Raw genomic sequence first — 19,724 nt, 5'->3', positions numbered from 1 at the left:
TTGTGAGATATAGTAAAAATTCTTTATAATGATTTCGCTTTTGAAACTTTTGTCGCCTGACACACGCTATGAACTTTACTATATATATAAATATATTTGGTCTTCCTACACATTATAGATATGTATGTACGTATGTGCGTACATGGGTGTATGTATATAAATTATCGTATAAAATATTTTCATTTTCGGCTCAGTCATTTAGTAGGAAAATTGGCATCTGAACGTGCGGATTGTTCGAAAAAATAAAAGATAGATATATCTATTTGAACATAATTTTGAATTTCTAGTGCAGCGCCTGTCCACATTCCGTTCTGTAAGTTTATATAATTGCTTTTGTTTTCCAAGTGAGGGCCAACCGAGGACCGTCAAAATGATTGACACAAATATTACCACAAAGTCGAAAAAATGTTATTTATAGCAATGGGAGCTCTAGTTACGCGCGTGTGTGTGTTTGTCAGTATATATTTAAGAAAACACAATTTTTATGTGTAGCTAAAAACAAAGACTTTTCTTTCAAGGAACGATCCACATAATGGTCAACGAACTGAATAAGCCCCAAGACAATGCCGCATTGAGCGAGGTAAAAATTGAGTCAAATGAAATATGATCATTGGCCGGAATAGGTACAAATATATTATATATTCCGTCATAGCTCTTGGCTGCTTCCAATCGTCAGTTAGAGGAGATGCAAGAGGAGCATCGTCAGCTGCAGGCAGAACTAACACGCTTAAGCGCCCAGCGCCAGCAATTGAGGATGGCCACCAGGGAGCAGGAATCGGTGAGCGTTGTAACCACGGAATCACAGTCTTCACTCGCTACAGCAGAAAGTGCAGCAACCGAAGAAAAAGACAACGCAACTAATGAGGACAAAGAGGAAACAGCCAATTATCTGCAGGAAAAGCTGGCGGAAATTGCCAATTTAAAAGCTCAATTCAAGCGTGTGCAGCATATGACCGACTCGACAAAGCGTATTGAGGAGCATATATCCAGCACGGAGTCCAAATCTTCGTCATCATCAACTGTGCAACAGAGCAGACAAACGATGACTGCAGAGTCCGTGCAGTCCAGCAGCAGTTCTAGCAGTACTAGCAGAAGCGCCTTATCATCTGAGGCTGAATCATCCACTTCTCGAGCTGCTCCGGACAATGCGGAACTCCTAAATGCCATGATAAATATGGTTACGGATTTCACAAGTGATTTGCGTGGTCAAGAGGAAAGTTTGCGTGCGGAGCGTTTGCGTATAAAAACTTTGAAGGAGGAAATTATACAGCGCAAACAAGGCAAATAGCACAATACTTATTTAATATAAAAACTACTCATTTGCTGAATAACTTATATATACATATATGAAATAAAAAGTATTCAACTTAGATCAATTTGGTTGTTAATATATAATTACATTGACTCGATTTACTCGCTTATTCATATTTCATGATTGTCTTATAAATTGGAAATGATTTTTTATTAGATTTAAATTATTTAAACTATTATTAAGTGCGCCTTGTATACTTTGCTGTATTCAATTATCGATTTCTTCAGTTCACAATGTACGCCAAAGTAATCGTTATTATTCTCAATTATCGATAGCAAATAGCACATCACTAGGTGTCAGGACGCAGCTGTTTGCTTATTAAAAATGTTCTGATTCGCCTTGAGCTTGTATAAATTGTAATAGTAAGAAGCGATTGACATTCTTTAAGTGATTGTTTCGGCTATATATATACACGAATAGTGTTCGTCTCATTTAGCTAACAGTTAATGAAAACTAACTGATATAGCAGCTGCCGCGTATCCAGTCAGTGATAGATTGTAATTTATAACTGTGCAAGTTGTATATGTATATATTTTCTGATGGCGCCGACACCGCCCGTAAAGGTAATAATGAAAAACGAATGTGATACAAATCGCAGCACCGGAGCAGTACCCAAACAAGTAACAACCCCAGCTGGACCAACATTGCCGGCTAATCCAAACAGAACGCCCTCAACAACTAGAGCGAGCAGCAGTCGTGCTCGCAATTCTTCCCTAATTAAACAACAGCAGGAACAACAGCAGAGGGAGCAGGAAGAGGAGATTGCGGCGCGACTGCAGCGCGGTACATGCAAAACTCTATGCGTAAGTTTCCATTCACAAAAACAAAAGAAACTAAGTCTCACATATGTATTACTGTAAAAATCACATCGTGTAGTCTGATATTTTATCATGGACAGCAACCGGAAAATTTCGCAGCCGGCTTGTTTATATTGATTGACTACACTTTTTCATTTACGTTGCCATGACGCCCATTTTGCTAGCTGGTCCATTTGTTGAAGTGCTCTCTCGTCTTCAGCAATTCGGCTGTGCTCTTACATTTAAAAATACTTTTCACACTCATTCTTTCGACCAAAATGCTCGAATAGTCTCGGCGCTGTTTTAGTAATACTGACGACCTTCCCTGCGGCGCACACAAAAATTTATAGAAAGCTACAAAATTGCTGTCTTTCTGATAATAAGTCTGTTGCTAATATTCATTTGTTGTTGCTTCAAGGATCTGCTGGAGCGTGCAACAACTGCGAAAACGCAATACAGCAGCCAGCAGCAAGAGCAACGCGAGGCGCTGCGTCAATTGGCCGCGGAACATAGTTACGATCCAACAGGTAAGATCCAAGTCTTAGACAAAATATATCTTTATCTATCTATATCTCTGTTCGCACCTGGGTGGAAGTTTTACTGATCACATAAAATCTGCTCTAGTTCATATTCTAAATATAACATAGCGCACGAAAATAAACGCCCACGGAGAGGGCCTTTCGCATCGATCGCACCGTGGGCAGCTGGTTTTGACTGCGTCATTGCACGATTTTAAATTATATTCAATTTTGTGTGCTTCGCAGATCAGCTACAGGAACAGCATCAGCGCTATTGCTTTCCTGTGCGCCCAGTGCAACGAGTGCAGCATCAGCAGCAGCCACAACCACAGTCCCAGCCACAACCCGTAGCGGCAGCTGCGTTGCGTTTACGTCAGCCCACGACACCCAATGCCACAGTAGGTGTTGTCACACCCAACACGACCAACGGCAACGAGGAACAACAGTCCATAACCAGCAGCACAGGTACCACAAATATCAATTGTCAGGCGCCAACAGCTCTGCATGCTGTAGTTCATCGACTTTTTGGGGTATCAGCGCAGAGTTCAACTCGCTCGCAAATTGAAGTATTGCGCACATTGCTTGGCTTGGATGAGAATTGGAATAGCAGCAACGGACAACAACAGACAGCAGGCACTGTTATTGAGGTGAGCAAGGCAGATGATCATTTATTATCAAGTCTAACTAACATCTTTATTGCAGCATTTAAGCAATATGGTACATGAAATCAATCCCAGCGGCAGTGAAAAAGATGAGGGCATAGTCAATTCGACTAGCCTGGAGGATGTTGCATTAAGTGAGGTTTGTAATGTAGTTATCAATTTGTTTACAGGAATTCAAACTACATAATTATCCTTTCATAGATGAGCGACAATCGCGCCCAGTCCATTCAATCGCTGCACAGCGCCATGGAGACACCAACGCCGGATACAACGCCCAGTTTTGATGAACTCCAACAGCGACTAGATGCATCCAATCGGAATATGCAACACTTGCAGGATGAACAACAAAAGTTGCTGCAAATACAAAACATGGCCAAAACACATCTAAACGAAATGGAACAGCTGCGTCAACACACAGGGCATCTGGCACATAACGGAAACGGTGATGCCCCAAACTATGAATCTGTACAACAAGTTCAGGATGATATGGCCTCGCTTGTAGGACGTATGAAGAATCTTACGGCTTTTATACATAATCAAAACGAACTAAGCAGCGTGTTGGGAGATGATGGTCCAGAGATTTTGGCCGAGCAGCAGGCGCTGCAGGAGAAACTTGAATCATTACGTACGCAGCGAGAGGATATGCGCGAATTGGTAAACGAGCTAACCAGCATTAATCGGAAGGCCAAAGAGCAGGTGCAATCCGTTCGTGCTGCCAGCCATGACGCAAACACCCCAAGGGAGCAAACACCACCAAAACAGCAGGCCAAACCCACCAATGAGCGCATTGTACCAGTCGAATATCAACGCAATGTTCCTATTTTGCGACAGGAAGCAGTCAATGCCGCACAGCGTGCTCAACACGCTCAGAATATGATTGAGCAGAAGACAGCGGACATTGATGCACTGAAAGCTCAAATGAACAGGTTAAAGAGCATGTTGAATACAGTTAACCAGATAGAGGCTGGCACATCCGACATTGGTGAAACATTAGACCGACGCAGCGTTGAGCGACACGAGGAACGGCCACGGGACATTTCACAGCGTGTGCATGCATTAGACGGCGTCAGCTCTGAGTTACGCGCTGAAGCAGCCACTTTACAGCAGGAACGTGATCGAATTTCTGCATTGAAGGCTGAGATTGAACGCCGCCAGAGGCAGGCTGCAGCAGCGGTTCAGATGGGTGATGATGCACTGCAGCGTAACAGTCTAACTCCAACGCCCGGTAGACAGCGTCCACTGGACGATGAGCAGGAGGAAGAAACCAACCGACAAATTCAATTGCAAGCGCGCAATGAGTTGCGAGCAGAGTGCGAGAAATTGCGACAGGAATACGAGCAAAAACAGCGCGAGTATGAAGCCCATTATATAAACAACAATGGCAGCAGCAACAACAATTGCAACAACAATAACAACACCAATACCACATCTGAGGCTGATGACGAAGGAAATGATGACACCGACAGCGATAGATATTTTGGACATATGCGTACTTCATCCTCGGCCACATTGAAACGAACTCCCTCGACTGCTACCGTTGTGGAGAAGCATCAACAGCAACAGCAGCAGCAACAGCAACAGCAGCAGCAACAACAGCAACAGCAACAGCAGCAGCGGCAGCAACAAGAACAACAACAGCAGCAGCAGCGACGATCACATCACAAGCAACAATCGCAACAGCAACAAGCCAATGGTCACTCCATGTCAAACAATGAAGACGATCTGAATTTGACGATTGATAGCCTTTCGCTGGGCAATGATAGTATACCGTCAAGCAGCACTAGATCCCAGTATATGCCACCGCCTATGGCACCTGTTCAGGGCATGTGGAGTAAGCGATCGACCAGCAACTAGTCACTATTCACTTTTATTAAACAGTTCTTCTTTTATTAATAGATACGCATAATACGAGCAGCACATGGCATTCGCAGCCTGGCTACCTGCCAGCAACTCCAACAGGAGGTCCAGCTGCTCCGGGGGTCGCTGCCTCTTCGCAGGCTTCGAGTGTCAATCAAACACCAGACGCTGTGCTGTTGCAGCAGTTTATGCAAACTCAGCAGATGCTAATAAATTCGGTTTGTCAGTGCAACCAGACATTGTGGCATCAACAGCGCGAAATTGATAATCTCAACAATCAGATACATTCGGTGAGAATATAGCTTTAGTAAATCAAGCGAGAAAAGTTTTAATCATCCTTTGTGTATCGCATGCGATTTATTTTGATTATATTTAAAGCTTACTTTTACTTTTCACTTAAACAGTTACAGGAACGTTTGAACGCATCGTGCCAAGAGCAAGCCTATAGCTTGCGCTCGGAGTCGGTACCGCCAATCGCTGGGGGTTTGGCACCCAACAATCTGTGCCTGGGCGCCAGCGCCCGCGCCCAGTCGGAACAACTTTACAATTTCGGCTCCTCGCATCAGAGCGCCTTTAGTAACTATCAGCGCAGCATTCATCGCAACAATATCTACAGTAGCAACGATCCGCACCAGTCGCAGACGTATTTGAACAATGCCGCGCCACCACCACCACCGCCGCCACCACCAACACACTACAACAACGAGACGCCACTCTCGCCCCCCTCGTATCGTGCCAGTCCGGGACCCATATTCATGAATCATCATAACAATACCATACACCAAAATAATGCGAATTTGCGCACACAGAATCAGCACGCGAACAATTTGCATTCGTTGCCAGAGGATGCGGTTCCACCGCCCACTTTGAACAATCAGGTGCCACCGGGCAATCGCGCAAACAACTATTGGGATAACTTCCGAAGGTAAAGCGCCGTACAAAGCATATATTTTATATGGTGTCGGGTTCTTTCGTATGGATTAGGCAGTTATTTATTTATTTTCTATTGATTTCTGAGAACTAGGAACCAAAGAGCTGTTAATTTAAAATCTTTGCCAAAGTAATAAAAACAAATATATAGAACGAAGTGCCACGACAAAAAAGATACGAATAATTTTGATTTATTATTTTTAATAAAACTTTCCAAAAATATGTGCTATAAGTAAGTAGAAAGAAGAAAACATTTATGATCATTACGTTGAGTTAAACTAACTATTAACTAAAGTTCTATTCTTATTTTTAAATAATTCAATTTTCTTTACTGCTAACTTAAAAATTATTTTCTATAAGTTCTATAACCAAAAATGTTTTTAGAATTGTTTTAGAGTATCGCTAATTTGAATAGACTTGTTGACAATACTAAAATCAATTGGGTTATTATTCTGGCTTGCCCATTAAAAACATTTGATTTTGTTGCTCGCTTTTATTAACCCATTAATATTTGTGCGCTTTCAGCTATACACGTCAGAATCTGCTATCTAACAAAAGCAACGAGGAACTCAATGTGGAGCATCAATATCGACAAATACAGCGTCAGCGCCAACGCCCAAGCTATTTTCAGACGCATTTGCCACACACTGCGCGCAGCTCTACAAGCAGCATATTACTTCAGCAACAGCAGCAGCAGCAACAACAGCAGCAGGCTCAGACGCATCGTCACTTTTATGAAGCAACACCCCAACAGCAGCAGCAGCAACAGCAACATTTGCACAACGGCAGCAATAGCAACAATTTGAACAACAGCAGCAGCAGCAATCGCGATTGGCGCAATAATGCTCATGGAGAGGAGGAGGATGTGGAGGATGATGAAAATAATGATTCCTCGATGTTTGGCGGCAGTGGTGGCAGACGTCGCAATCGTCGGCGTCAAATGCCTACGCTGCGTAACGAAGAGACTTCGCTGCAGGAGCTAGCTGCTGGCTCATCAAATTTCTTCAACATGAATGTGAATAGTCCTCTGTATCAGCGCAACAAGGTGCCAGCCAAGCCGACTACGTCCGCAGTGTCTCTCACACCTCTGCAGCAGCGTCATTTGCGCTTCGATTTCGAGCTGCCTGCTCAATATATGGATTATGAGCTACCAGAGCCACCAGCAATGCAAGCTCCGCCAGCTGCTCCTGTTTACAATGTTACAGCACAGGAATCTGTTGCGCCAGATGAATCGAATGCGATGCTAGAGCAAACGGATGAGACTGCTTCAGAGGAATTGAATCGTAATTTGTTAGTAAATGCATTGAAAAATGATAAATTTACCACAAAGTTCTACGAGTCGATCAAGGAGGATGTGTATAGACGACTAGAAACTCTCTTTGAGCAGCAGCAACAACAGCAGCAACAGTTGCAACAGCAGCTAGGCGAACAACAACTTTATAACGAAGTGCATAGTTTGCGCAAGACGCTTAACCAAGGACAGGTGCCCAGTGTCCAGCCAGCGGAGAATTCTGCTGTAAAAGAGCCTACAGAGGCCACGGAGAGTGGCACTGAATCGCCGCAGGCTCAAACCGCCAACGATCGGCCAGAGGAAGATGACAATAGTCTGCCAGTGCAGGTAATGCCAGTGGCAACCGCAGCAGCAGAAGCAGCAGCAGTGGTGGATTACTCAGAGGCAGCTGGCGTTGGTCCTGCACCTTTGGATAACGATGATGTAAGTAGCCATAGCTAATGCATTGCTCCAGCCGCTCATAGTACATGCCTTTTTTTTTAAGCAAATCATTGAGGTAGTCATTGAACGGGCCACTACACCTCCATCGGCCAGCCTTGAATTGTCGCCTGATCACGAGCTTATTGAGTACATAATCAAACGCATACGCAACCAAACGCACAACAACACCATTATTAATGATTCGCTGCTTGCTGAAGTCTCCAAGCTGACGGCAAACGCGGCACAAAACTCTGCCGCCAGCTGGACTCCAAATGCCGTCTCGCCGCTCATTTCGCCCAAACGCTTTTATGCAAAGATTAAGAAGATGGAAATGCCAAGGCAACGCGATGAGTTTTTGCTTTGGTATCGTACATATCTAGAGCAGCTTTTTGTCGTAGAACAGCCCGGTACGGGCTGCATGCCCAATACGAAAAGTAAGGAGCAGAAAGCTTCCAAAAAGCAGGTCAATAAACGCGTCCGTGCCCAGTCGAATTCGCAGGACTCCAACAATGATGCCGATCTAGCCGAGGCAGATCAGAAAAAGGTGACGCTAAATGGAGGAGATACAGAGTGTGAGAATAACGAAAATCCGGAGGAGGAAGCCAGTGCAGCGGCAGCTCAAGAAATTAAGAATATCAGCTTAGATTAAAATCAATTAAATTAGTTAGCAATTAGATCACTAGGGGACCCACCCACACAACATTCCCAACCTATCCATATACACGCATATATGCAATTATATACTCATATATACATACGTACATATACCATATGACATCACCTATATACACAAACAAAATTAGTTACTAGCCGCAAAAAGCGGTCAAATTTCGACTATGATTTTATTTTGTATTAAATTATATATGTACACCTAAAACTCAAAGATTTTGTTAGGTAACGCAACGCATTAGCTGAGGCTGCTAGAAAGAACTGAATTCCATCGAAATTTGGGACCAAATTCAAATAGTGTAACTCCGCTAGACCTCCAGGGTTTCTTTTGTATTTTATTGGCTTACAAAAGTAGCAAAAAATTGGATTTACAGATTGTGAACGAACACTGATTCTTAGCTATTTAGTTACATATGTTTGGGTGGTGAGCTGTTCCATCATGCGATAGTAGCAGTAGCGACTGTCGTAGTCCATATCGTACCAGAAGTTGATGGCAATGCATTTGTGACTCTGACGCACGTGATGGAACCAATAGTTGGGCAAATAGAGCACATCTCCCGCATGAACACGTACGCGTAAAGGACGCGCCTTGCCGTACTGCGGATATCTGGCCAAATCTGGAGCTAATGGATCAATACTAATCCATTCCGTATGCTGAATTGCATCGTTCTCAATCAAAGGTTCTACATAAAACTGACCGCAGGGTTTTCGCTTGTACACGCCAGTGGGGTAATTACCACGAGGTACGCAGCATAGCTGATGCGGCGGCAACAATATGAAATCCTTGTATCCAGAAATGACACAGTAAAGATTCTCGTAAGGATCCTTGTGCATGGAGGTAATTGCCCGCTCGTCGCCCAACCAAAAGTTGACTGCATCTGGTTGCTTATTGAAGCACTGTTGGGCAAAATCCAAATCGCTGGGTACAATATCATCAGCAAGCTCCGGAAAGTCAAGACTAAAATTGGAATTTTGCTTCTGAATGTAATGCACGGCGCCCATTGGGTCATCGAGACGCTGCAATAGCTCCGATAATGGCATTTTCGTTTCTAGCGGTAGCACGAAATACTCTGTGCCCTCTTGTGTGGCCAAACCGTCAGCATAGCCATTGGGAGTGACAGCTACATCTACAACTTTGTCATTTAGTGCTGTCTGCAAATAATCCGGCGTCCACTTCTGCACTGCAGGCCAATGGGATATTGCCTGACGTATGACAACAGGCGAGTTCTTTGCATAGTAGTCACGAGCAAACTCCAAGGCAGTAGGCATCTGCTGCAGTTCCGTTATTTGTCCACCAATGCATAGCTCTTCGGATTCCTGAAGCAGCAACTTTATTGCTCTCTCAATTTGAGTTTGAGCCATGCCGATGGCATGCAGGTACAGATCGATTAAGTGTTTAAAATTATCGATGAAAAACTAATTTAGCAAATTATATCGTAATCTTAAAAATCAAATATGGTTAGGTTTTATATCTGATGCGGAGAATTCTGAACAGACAATAAGAGCAATAAAAGTGAATTGAGAGAAGTGAATATTGCTTATTAAAAGAATAAGTAAACGAATGACGGTCAGTACTTGTTACACAAAACGTATCGATATATATTTGTTCTCTGGTAGTCGATACTTTTTGTTCTGTATACAGCTGTTTTAAGACACACAGCCGAAAAAAACATGTTGCTTTTGTAAAATTGGGAAAAAGTAAAGAATTCAATTAAAAACGTTGCCAATATGCAGGAGGTTGGGGATGAAGTGTTTAATTGCATTGACGAGGCTAATGCTATCATAAACGATGTCAAGGCGCACGTAGCCGAAATTGCAATATCTTCCAAATTGGTCAGCAGTGCTACGAAGATTTATCTTAACATTCGCACCATAGAGAGCGCCACCTGCTGCGTTCAAGTGACTGGTCGGGGATTTAAAATAGTCTCCTCGCAGTATGACACAATCGATGAGGACAATTCACTAGGTTCTGATGCGGAGCCAGAGGAGGAAGAGATATTCGAAACACCCTACGCACTGCTTGACAAGATTAGTCCACGCTATGTGGAATCCTTTGGTAACAAGCTCTGCCAGCAGCTGCGACAACTCCAGCAAATGCGTACTGAATTCCACGAAGAGGACGAGGAGGAGGAGGATGATGAGTAACCAATTTGAACTCTTCGATAAAACAACTTCATACTGAGGCTGTACTCATTAAACACAAGATTTTAATGTTAGTTTATTTATGTATTTTATGTACTCGTAACCGTGAAAGTATTTCGGATCGTGTGACAACCCAAAATCGAACCACTTTAGACCTTTAAGCGTTTCAAGAATAAAGATTGTGATTGCAATTCCAAATCAGTCAATTTGCGAACCGTTGGTACCAGTTGCTCAACATGATCTACATATCCAGTGCCCTTATTGAGATTCTTCTGACCGTAGACCACCTTGCCATCAAAATCATTAACGGGCACCTCCAAAGACTTGTCCACCTGCTGTATGGTTATGTTAAGATGCTCCTCCACCTCGCCCAGAAGGTTGGGTTCATTGTACCAGATGCAACAACCGCGCACATCAGTTAAATTGGTATTGTGACAGTTGCGTCCACGACTCTTGCACCATTCGCCATGATACCAAACCTTCTCCGGCACTGTAGATACCAGACTGATGGCAAGGCCCATACGCTCTGCACGACCCACGCGTCCGATGCGATGCACATAGTTAGATTTATCATCTGGTAGCGTTATATTGATCACTGCATGGATAAGAAATGGAACTTGAGATACTTTCAAATGAAAATATATATTTTGGAATCCTTACTGAATGGCAATCCCGTGATGTCCAGTCCACGTGCAGCCACATCCGTGCATATGAGAAACTTGACCTGCTGGCGCTTAAAAAATTCCAGATTCTGTTTGCGTTCCTGTGGCTTGCGATCGCCATGCAAACAGACACAAGAGTAGCGCTGTCCACCACGCTGACGGAGATAATGCTCCAAGTTATCGCAGTCCTGTTTGGTGCGGCAAAAAATTATGGCTCGGTCCATTTTATGTTGATCAATGGCCCGAATGCAGTATTCACCCTTGAGCAGTTTCACAGCCTGTGACATGGTCTCTGGGGATGGATTAGAGGGATGGACATTGTCGTGATCGTGTACGCCATCAGTACGCACAGACTGCCGGAGTTGCTGCCAACTGTTGTCTACGTGCGGGTCGACCATGCACACCACATGATGCACAGTCTCCGGCACTGCATCTTCGCCCTTCAGATCTACCCAAGTGGGAAAGTGCATTAAGCGTTCGGCCATCTTTTTTACCTCAAAAGCGTGCAAAGTGGCAGAGCAGACGATCATCTGCAGTCGACAGCCATCGCTAGTTATTTTTGGTATCTGTTTGTGCAGACGTTCAATTAGATCTGTATAACCTTGCTTAAGTAGGGCATCCGCCTCGTCTAAGACGAAGAAACGACAATGTGTGAGCTGTACGAAACCACTGTTGATGAGCTCCTCCAGACGACCGGGAGTTCCCACCACAATGTGTATTCCCTTTTGCAGTTCCGCTTTCTGCTCCTCCAGACGCACGCCTCCAATAAGCAGCAGGGGACGCACATCGGGATTGGTCACATAAAGCTTCAATTTCTCAATCTGGTTGTAGGTTTGTTCCGCCAGCTCGCGACTCGGCTCTATGATTATAGCTTGAGGTGCGTTGGGCGCCGGTTTGCTAGCTGCTGAGTTTGCTGCAGGGCTGGCCAGAGGATTGGCTGTGCTATGGTCAGAACCTGCTTGACATACAGCAACGTAGCCATTGCCTGGCGGATACTTAAAGTCTGTTTTGCCAAAATTAAATAGCATCTCAGCATTCTTCAGCACAACTGCTGGATAAAATGTGTCATTGCGTAGATTTTCAGGTATCTTGAAAGCTACCCCACAAGACGTGCCATTTTTGGTGAAGCTTACTTCAAGGCGTTGCAGGTCCAGCAAACAACCTACTACATCTGCTTTACCGAAAGCCTCTCCATAATCATCAAACTGACGATTGTTGGACTTTTTGCCGGTGCCGCCAAAGCCGAACCCGTAGCGACATGTACCCAGATCTAAGTTTGCCATTTGAGTGGACCATCCCACACGGCACAAGCCCTCATCGGTGACTATAGCTTCGTAATAGAATTTGGCTTTGCCATAGACCCCGGTGGTGGCTCGACATCCGTGCCATTCCTTGAACTCACGCGACTGGCAACGCAAGCCGTCCGGAGTCACAGCTAATGCATTATTACGATCGAAAAACGACATTGTCCAAGGTGCGACCGCTCCAGATGTTGAACTTTTCCCTTTACTCGACTTTCCCGACTGCAAGTCGCGAATCGTTTCCCACACAATTTGAAGAATGGGCAAACAAAATGCGCCGGTTTTGCCGGAGCCTGTTTCGGCTGCCATTAGAACATCGCCTCCGCCGAGTATAAGTGGAATCGCCTCTGCCTGCACATCAGTTGGCAAGCTTATGAAGAACAGTAAATTTGTAGATCAATTAAATGCAATTTGTTTTATTTACAAAAAACTTACGTCCAGTCCAATTCATCGGTCGCTTTACCCAGCTCTGGGAGCACACCAAACTCTGCAATAACATAATTTTTGATATTTAAATAATATTAAAATAGTTAACTCCTTCGCGGATTTACCTTCAAATGCAGTCATTGCTTTAATTCAATAAAAAAGCTATTTTTATTTAATTCTGCACTGCCTTGACCGGTTACAATATTTTCACTCAAGTACTCATTTGATGTTCACCATGTACTCATTTTAGCAGGATACGCTGACGGTTGACAGTAAGAGCAAAGCTAGTATCAAGTGTGTTTTATGCTCAAGCAAAACGGGCTAATAATGATGTATATTTTGTTAAGAACTGCAATTGGAAATATAATGTTCGTATGCAATTGTTTTTTTTATTTCATTTATATTAAATGTATTTGCTTGCAGAATTTCGAACAACACCTAGTATGATGACATTTGCACAAGCATACTAGCCTTAAAAAGTTGCTGCCTTATAGATGTTCACAAAGAAACAGTTGGAGTGTTGCAAAACGAGTTAAATCACAGCTGTTGAGCTGCTATCGTTTTGCATCACTTATATTTGTATACGCGTAAATTGTAGTGATTTTTTTTATTAAATTATGGCAAGTGTTTTGTTAAAGTGCTAATTAGTCATTAGACATGTAAATTTTGGCGTGTAACTTATTATTAACTAAAGTGTAAGTGTTTAACAACTTCAAATTGATTGATAATTATAGTAGTAAAGACTTTTTCAGCAATTTGCTCGCTGGAGAGAATGTACTTTCCATTGGGCTGGCCAAAGCGCGTCTGCCTGGCGCTCCCTGGCGAAACGACTCACATAAATCACATTAGTTGTGATGCTGTTAAAATACTCGTCGCGGGCGTTGGCTCGGATTTTTTGGGCATTTGGTATGCGAACCCTCTGTTGCCCATTGCCTACTATCGCCGCAACGTCGAATCTCTGCAGGAGTTTGGCAATAACCAACTGATTATATGGAAGCCCGACTCCAGACAGTTGGCCGTGTTAACGGACGCCGGCGCTTTGTTGTTGTATCAACTGGACTTCGATGCCAATGGCAGTGGAATATTGATGCAGGTGGATCCACCTGCATTGAGTCTGAAAAGAGATTCAGCCGAACTGTTCATCAAGGAGAACATTCCCCGCTTGAGTCTACGTGAAGTACGTTGCCTAAAATTGGACGTTGTCATCTCCACTGTCTGCTGCATAAGCCTAAGTGAGCTGCTCCTGGCTACTGAAACATGTGAGTTGCTGCGAATGCAGTGGTCTCAGCTCGAAACTGTTTCCGAGGATCTAAAGCCGTTAGCTGTGATCAAGCTACGTGACATTCCGTTCTATGTGCAGCAACAGCAGCAGCAACCCGCTAAATATTTGCCCGCCATGGGCAACTCAGCGTTTGTGGCCAGTCTGGAGTATTCACCCTTCATTGGCGGCTGTGCTGCTGTGTTCAGCGATCAACGTGCGGCATTCCTTATAGCCGATCATCTGCGATTCGAAACTGCGCATATGCACGGCTGTTGGGTACCAGATGTCTTGGATGCGAGCGTTTGCAGCGTCAATCACAAGTTCCGATTGCTCGCCTACGGCCAACAGAGTTCGGCGGTGGCTGTGTATGCCATAGACGATGCCACAGCTGGCCTTGAGTATTCGCACAGGCTCATTTTGACGGAGAATGTGCCTCCAGGCAGTTTGGGCGCTGTCAACGAGCTGAAATGGAGTCCCGATGGTTGTGTGCTCGCCGTGAGCTGGGTGAATGGTGGGTTGTCGCTGTGGAGCACTTTTGGAGCACTGCTGATGTCCACATTAAGCTGGGATTTTGGACTGCATGTGGATTTGGTTAAGCACAATCCCTTGCAGCTGCGTCGTCTCGAATGGTCCACCGAAGGCTATCAGCTGTTTATGACCACTCGTGAAGGCAAGAACAATGTGCTGCAGCTGCAGTTTGTGAAGAGCGCTTTGAGCATGAATCCCTGTATGACCGCACATTCGCATATCCTGCTGCAAGGCGACGATTGCTTGTACATCAATCAGGGCGATAATCTGGAGCAGACTTACGGCAATGCCAAATGCACATTCCCCAGCAGTACCACAGCTGGACAAAACGATGATTGCGTGGAGCTGAAGCAAAGCCCCAACATGGGCAGCATTTTGACAGAAAGCAAATACTGGACCCTGCTGCAGCTGCCGCTCAATTACGCAGCCACTAATTGGCCCATACGATATGCAGCCATCGACGCAGCCGGCTTACATCTGGCCGTAGCAGGACGCACTGGTCTGGCACACTATGCGATGCTGAGCAAGAAGTGGAAGCTGTTTGGCAATGAGTCACAGGAGAAGGATTTCGTAGTCTCTGGTGGTTTGCTCTGGTGGCAAGGCTTCATTGTCATGGGCTGCTATTCTCTGTTAGATCGCACGGATGAGTTGCGTTGCTATCCAGCCGAATGTAAGCTGGATAATCAATTTGGGCATAAGCTACAGGTGCGCGCCCCTGTTATCAGTTTGAATGTATTCAGAGATCAGTTGATTGTCCTCACAGCTGATGGCATTGTCAGTCTGTTTCATATGCACAGGCAGTCGGCCTACAATATCAACATCGATTGCGCCTATGAGCTGGATGTGAAGAGCATTTGCATACATCCCGCCTGCATTGTGAGTCTCACAGTTACCAATCTACGGAACGAGCTAAAGCCACAGCAGCAGCAGGCGGAGTCGGAGACTATTGTGGTCAATGTCTGTGGACGAGTGTTGATGATTCAGAGGGACGAAGCCACACAGCAGGTGCCCAATACGTTGCTAGCCACCTGCTTGGCCAGCTGTGTGGAATGCTTCTGGCTCTCCCACAATTTGGAGCACTGCGCTATGCGGGATTGTCTTTGGCTCTATTCCGGAGCCCATGGCATGCGTGTCTGGCTGCCCATATTACAGCAACGATCGGAGCAGAACGGTGCACAGCGATTGCATAGCTTCATGTCCAAGCGCATTATGCTCAGCTTTCCTCTGAAGCTCTATCCGCTCGTCATACTCTTCGACAATGTCATAGTGTTGGGCGTGGAGAATGAGAGCACGTTGTACACGAATGAGCCAAATTCACACTTTGCTCTGCCTTTTTCTCTGATGGAGCGCAAGTCGCAGGTGTATCTGCATAAGGTCCTCAGGCAGTTAATCAAGCGCAACTTGGGCTACTCGGCCTGGGAGATTGCGCAATCCTGTCGTAGCCTGCCTTACTTCCCGCATGCCTTGGAACTGCTGTTGCATGAGGTGCTGGAGGAGGAGGCTAGCAGCAAGCAGCCCATACCCGACGCCCAGTTGCCCAGCATTTTAGACTTCATACGTGAGTTTCCTGTGTATCTGCAGACGATTGTGCAGTGTGCGCGCAAGACTGAAATTGCGCTTTGGCCCTATTTGTTCAGCATGGCGGGCAAGCCGAAGGAGCTGTTCCATCTCTGCCTACAGGCGGAACAGCTGGAAACGGCGGCCAGCTACTTAATCATCATACAGAATCTGGAGCCCTCCTCTGTGAGCAAACAGCATGCGAATATGTTGCTTGATATCGCCTTAAATCAACGCAAATGGGAGTTGGCCAAGGATCTAATACGCTTCCTCAAAGCCATTGATCCCAACGAGATTGATTCGCCGCGCTGCTCCATGGTGTTGAATGTGAAAATTGCACCACCTCAGCCACAGACGCAAGCGCAGGTGAATCCAAATGCGGATGCTTTCAACTTAGTGCTAGGGCCCATAGCGACGAGGGAACGCAGCTACTCGACCACTGTCACCAGCAACCTGCCCAAGGACAACAAGCAGCATAGCGTAGCAGCATCTGTGGAACGCAGTGAGGCGCCCAGCGCTGGCAGCAATGCTGGCGCAGCGACTGTCGTGCGTCGTCGATCCACCAAGGAGCGGCAGCAACGTGAAATCTTTTGCATTGATTTGATACTGCAACGGCATGCGCGACAGCTGTTGCAACATCATAAGCTGCTGGACCTGGGCTACATGTGCGCCTATCTGGACTTCCATGTGGTCAGTTGGCTATCGCAGGAGTCGGCTGGAGCGGCTCGGCTGGATAATATTGCAGCAGCCTTGCAAGCTTTGCATGCAGAGCTGCAGCTGCCCAGTCCGTTTCCAGCAGCCGCGCGCGATGATTTTGCTCAGTTACGTGGCACGTTGCGCCAGGTGGGAGCAGCAGGTGGATCGTCATCGCAAACGTCCGAGTCGGGTTACTTTAGTCTTGCTGCGCAGCTGGAATCGCCGCAACTGCAGCCTTGCATTAAGGAAGAGGAGGAACTGCAGCCCAGCTCGCTGCCAATCATAAAAAACCGGTCCAATTCGCAGTTATCCTTTGACAACTTTCGATATCGACGTCTCTACTCGTTGCCCACCTCGGAGGATGATAACAGCGATATTGTGTCCAGCTATCTGAACGACAAGTTAGCGATTAAGCTGCGCTACCTGCTGCAGCTCTTCATCGAGGCCAATTGCACGGACTATGCCCTGATGCTCTCCATACTGCTGCAGGATGCGGCCTCCATTTCACGCATTGTCAATGTCGTCATACGCAGCGAGTCGGTGGGCGCCTGCAGACGCATTGAAGCGGCTCTCAAGCAGCTTAGCCAGTGCATATTCGACAATGGAGGCTCGATGTATCGCGGCTTTGTAATGACCCTGCAGCCACATATTTATCTGCTGGAGCAGTACATACAATCGCTGGGCGAGGCGCCCACGATGCACGATGGAATAGACGATAACAACGAATTGAGCGTCGATGGAGCGTCCGGATTAGATAACGATGCTTTGGATGGAAGCAACAATAATTTTGTGCCAAAATGTCAGCAATTGCCAAATGGCATTCAGCGATCGTCGGAGCAGCGTCTGACACGTCATGCCAGTATCGAATCCAAATCAAAATCCAATGGCAATCAGACAAATCCTTCCTCCACGCAATCCACACCCACACAGCAGCTGCAGCGTCGTGGCAGTCGAGAAGCGCCGCGGGATGGCTGTGGGATCATGTAAAGCTACGTACATAACGAAATTGGTTATAGCATACTCAGTGCATGTACGTAATATACACGTTTATTCATTATGTTTATTTTTCGTTTGCTGTATATTGCATATATATGGTAATTGTTGAAAGATTTGTTAACTGTTAACCCAACTCAATGGAACATACAACGAAGCGAACATCGTTGAAAGCAAATTAAAACTTGTATTAAGAGATACGTAAATGTAATTATTCATAAATTATTAGATGAAATTTGCTGCAATATTTGTTAATTAAAAATTTACAAGATTCTATACATAAATATACAGGATAAATATATTTTTACTAAGTCGAACAAATGCATTTTTTATAAGAGAAATTGCTTTGGGCGTTGCACTGCTTGCTAAGGAACAGGCTCAAAATGAACTGCTTACCGCTCGTATATGAGTGTCGTAATAAGGTACGTAGTACGTGATCTGCTCTTGATTCCCTCTTTGTTTCTGGGATTAAACTAATTTGTCTATTTGCTATAAAGGGTTAAACTATGTTCACTTATAGATGCTCGATGCTCCATGCTCGATGTTCGATGCCCTTATATTTTACACCGTCTGCGCAAACAAAAAGACAGCGGAATGGTTTGCGCAAGCTGGCTGCTCAGCGTATATCAAGCTTAACAGTGAATGGCCACCCTGCAATAACTATTGCACACACTCAGCCACACACACACACACACACACATACAGCAGCCAATCGAGCACATGTGACTTTTCGGCACTCTTTTGAGCCGTAACTCGTGGCTGCTGTAAAAGTTAATCACTGTGACTGATTCATTACGTGGGCCGCTTGATTTGGTGGTGAAGAAGGAGACTTTGCGCAGGTAGATAGCTTTAGCTGGCAATGTCACCCGTGTCCCTTGACGTCCCCGTTGTGCATTTTCACTCGTCAAGTTTGTGCAACGTAATTCGCACAATTGCAAACTTCGACGCTGCGACGCTGTTTGCCGGTTTCGCTGACATCAACAACGGCAGAGGGAGCGAGTGATAGTGAGAAAGAGAGAAACCGTCGTCTGCTCACAATAAAATCGTAAACGTAAGTGCTTACAAAACGTAATCACTGTAATGTTACGACGCGACAGCAACGGTAACGAGCAGTCGGCAGCTAACGTCATGGAACTTTTCAGCTGCTCTCAAACGTCAAAGCCCCTGGGGCGCTATACACGCGCACAACTATGCAAGCAGTGCAAGAGAGTCTGTGTGTGTGTGTGTGTATCAATTTGTGTTAGTTGTAAAGCAACAACGCCGAAATTCGTGTATTTCGCATCCGTTGTCGCCGACAACAACAGAGCCGACTTTCATTTTGTTGTAGTTGTAAAAATAACTATTGACGCTTCAGTGAAGAGGCAGCCAAAAGTTATAGAAGTATGTCTCCCTTTGTGAGTGTGCGTGTGTGTGTGTGTGTGTGTACAAATAAAGCATCAACACCAGGCACATTGCAGCAGGAAGTCGTCGCCGTCAAGTGCGCGGTCTGCAGAAATTGTTAAAAACTTTTACAAATTCTTTATACTGCGGGCAACAGGAGCAATACAACAATAACAACTGCAATAATAGGAACTACAACAGGAAGCTGTGGGTGGATGCCACAGACAACAAAACCGCCGACCGACAGCAGCAACAACATCATCCACGACAACAACAACAACAACCTTACAGTGTAATCAACAACACCACATGCGACGGCCGT

At 45.3% G+C, this 19,724-nt stretch overlaps 6 protein-coding genes across 6 annotated transcripts; 4 read left to right on the top strand and 2 right to left on the bottom strand.

Annotated features, from left to right (window-relative positions):
* The first annotated feature begins 199 nt into the window (after positions 1–199).
* LOC111599821 (osteocalcin 2) lies at positions 200–1,309 on the top strand. The gene is made up of 3 exons (XM_023315609.2): positions 200–313; positions 519–580; positions 653–1,309. The coding sequence occupies exons 2-3, from the start codon at positions 533–535 to the stop codon at positions 1,286–1,288; spliced, it is 684 nt and encodes a 227-aa protein (XP_023171377.2). The 5' UTR covers positions 200–313; positions 519–532; the 3' UTR covers positions 1,289–1,309.
* A 290-nt stretch (positions 1,310–1,599) lies between these two features.
* LOC111599861 (putative uncharacterized protein DDB_G0271606) lies at positions 1,600–8,664 on the top strand. The gene is made up of 10 exons (XM_023315681.2): positions 1,600–2,115; positions 2,528–2,636; positions 2,874–3,274; positions 3,330–3,428; positions 3,491–4,901; positions 4,989–5,120; positions 5,186–5,436; positions 5,551–6,071; positions 6,602–7,790; positions 7,852–8,664. Exons 1-10 carry the CDS (start codon positions 1,852–1,854, stop codon positions 8,434–8,436), a joined length of 4,962 nt encoding a protein of 1,653 aa, XP_023171449.2. The 5' UTR covers positions 1,600–1,851; the 3' UTR covers positions 8,437–8,664.
* A 45-nt stretch (positions 8,665–8,709) lies between these two features.
* LOC111599858 (bifunctional peptidase and (3S)-lysyl hydroxylase Jmjd7) lies at positions 8,710–9,862 on the bottom strand. Its single transcript, XM_023315678.2, has one exon. The coding sequence runs from the start codon at positions 9,816–9,818 to the stop codon at positions 8,856–8,858; it is 963 nt and encodes a 320-aa protein (XP_023171446.2). The 5' UTR covers positions 9,819–9,862; the 3' UTR covers positions 8,710–8,855.
* A 218-nt stretch (positions 9,863–10,080) lies between these two features.
* LOC111599860 (GSK3-beta interaction protein) lies at positions 10,081–10,617 on the top strand. The gene has a single exon (XM_023315680.2). The coding sequence runs from the start codon at positions 10,185–10,187 to the stop codon at positions 10,599–10,601; it is 417 nt and encodes a 138-aa protein (XP_023171448.1). The 5' UTR covers positions 10,081–10,184; the 3' UTR covers positions 10,602–10,617.
* Positions 10,618–10,731: 114 nt separating this feature from the next.
* Positions 10,732–13,235, bottom strand: LOC111599758 (ATP-dependent RNA helicase Ddx1). Its single transcript, XM_030224789.1, has 4 exons — positions 13,113–13,235; positions 12,997–13,048; positions 11,259–12,931; positions 10,732–11,193 (listed from the first exon to the last, which is right to left on the bottom strand). The coding sequence occupies exons 1-4, from the start codon at positions 13,126–13,128 to the stop codon at positions 10,748–10,750; spliced, it is 2,187 nt and encodes a 728-aa protein (XP_030080649.1). The 5' UTR covers positions 13,129–13,235; the 3' UTR covers positions 10,732–10,747.
* A 297-nt stretch (positions 13,236–13,532) lies between these two features.
* Positions 13,533–18,265, top strand: LOC111599757 (guanine nucleotide exchange factor subunit Rich). Its single transcript, XM_023315511.2, has 2 exons — positions 13,533–13,682; positions 13,740–18,265. Exon 2 carries the CDS (start codon positions 13,760–13,762, stop codon positions 18,014–18,016), a length of 4,257 nt encoding a protein of 1,418 aa, XP_023171279.2. The 5' UTR covers positions 13,533–13,682; positions 13,740–13,759; the 3' UTR covers positions 18,017–18,265.
* The last annotated feature ends 1,459 nt before the right edge of the window (positions 18,266–19,724 follow it).

Source organism: Drosophila hydei, unplaced genomic scaffold (genome assembly GCF_003285905.1).
Source record: "Drosophila hydei strain 15085-1641.00,03,60 unplaced genomic scaffold, DhydRS2 tig00000001-arrow-pilon, whole genome shotgun sequence".
NCBI lineage: Eukaryota > Metazoa > Arthropoda > Insecta > Diptera > Drosophilidae > Drosophila > Drosophila hydei.
This window is presented reverse-complemented; position numbering and strand designations above follow the sequence as displayed.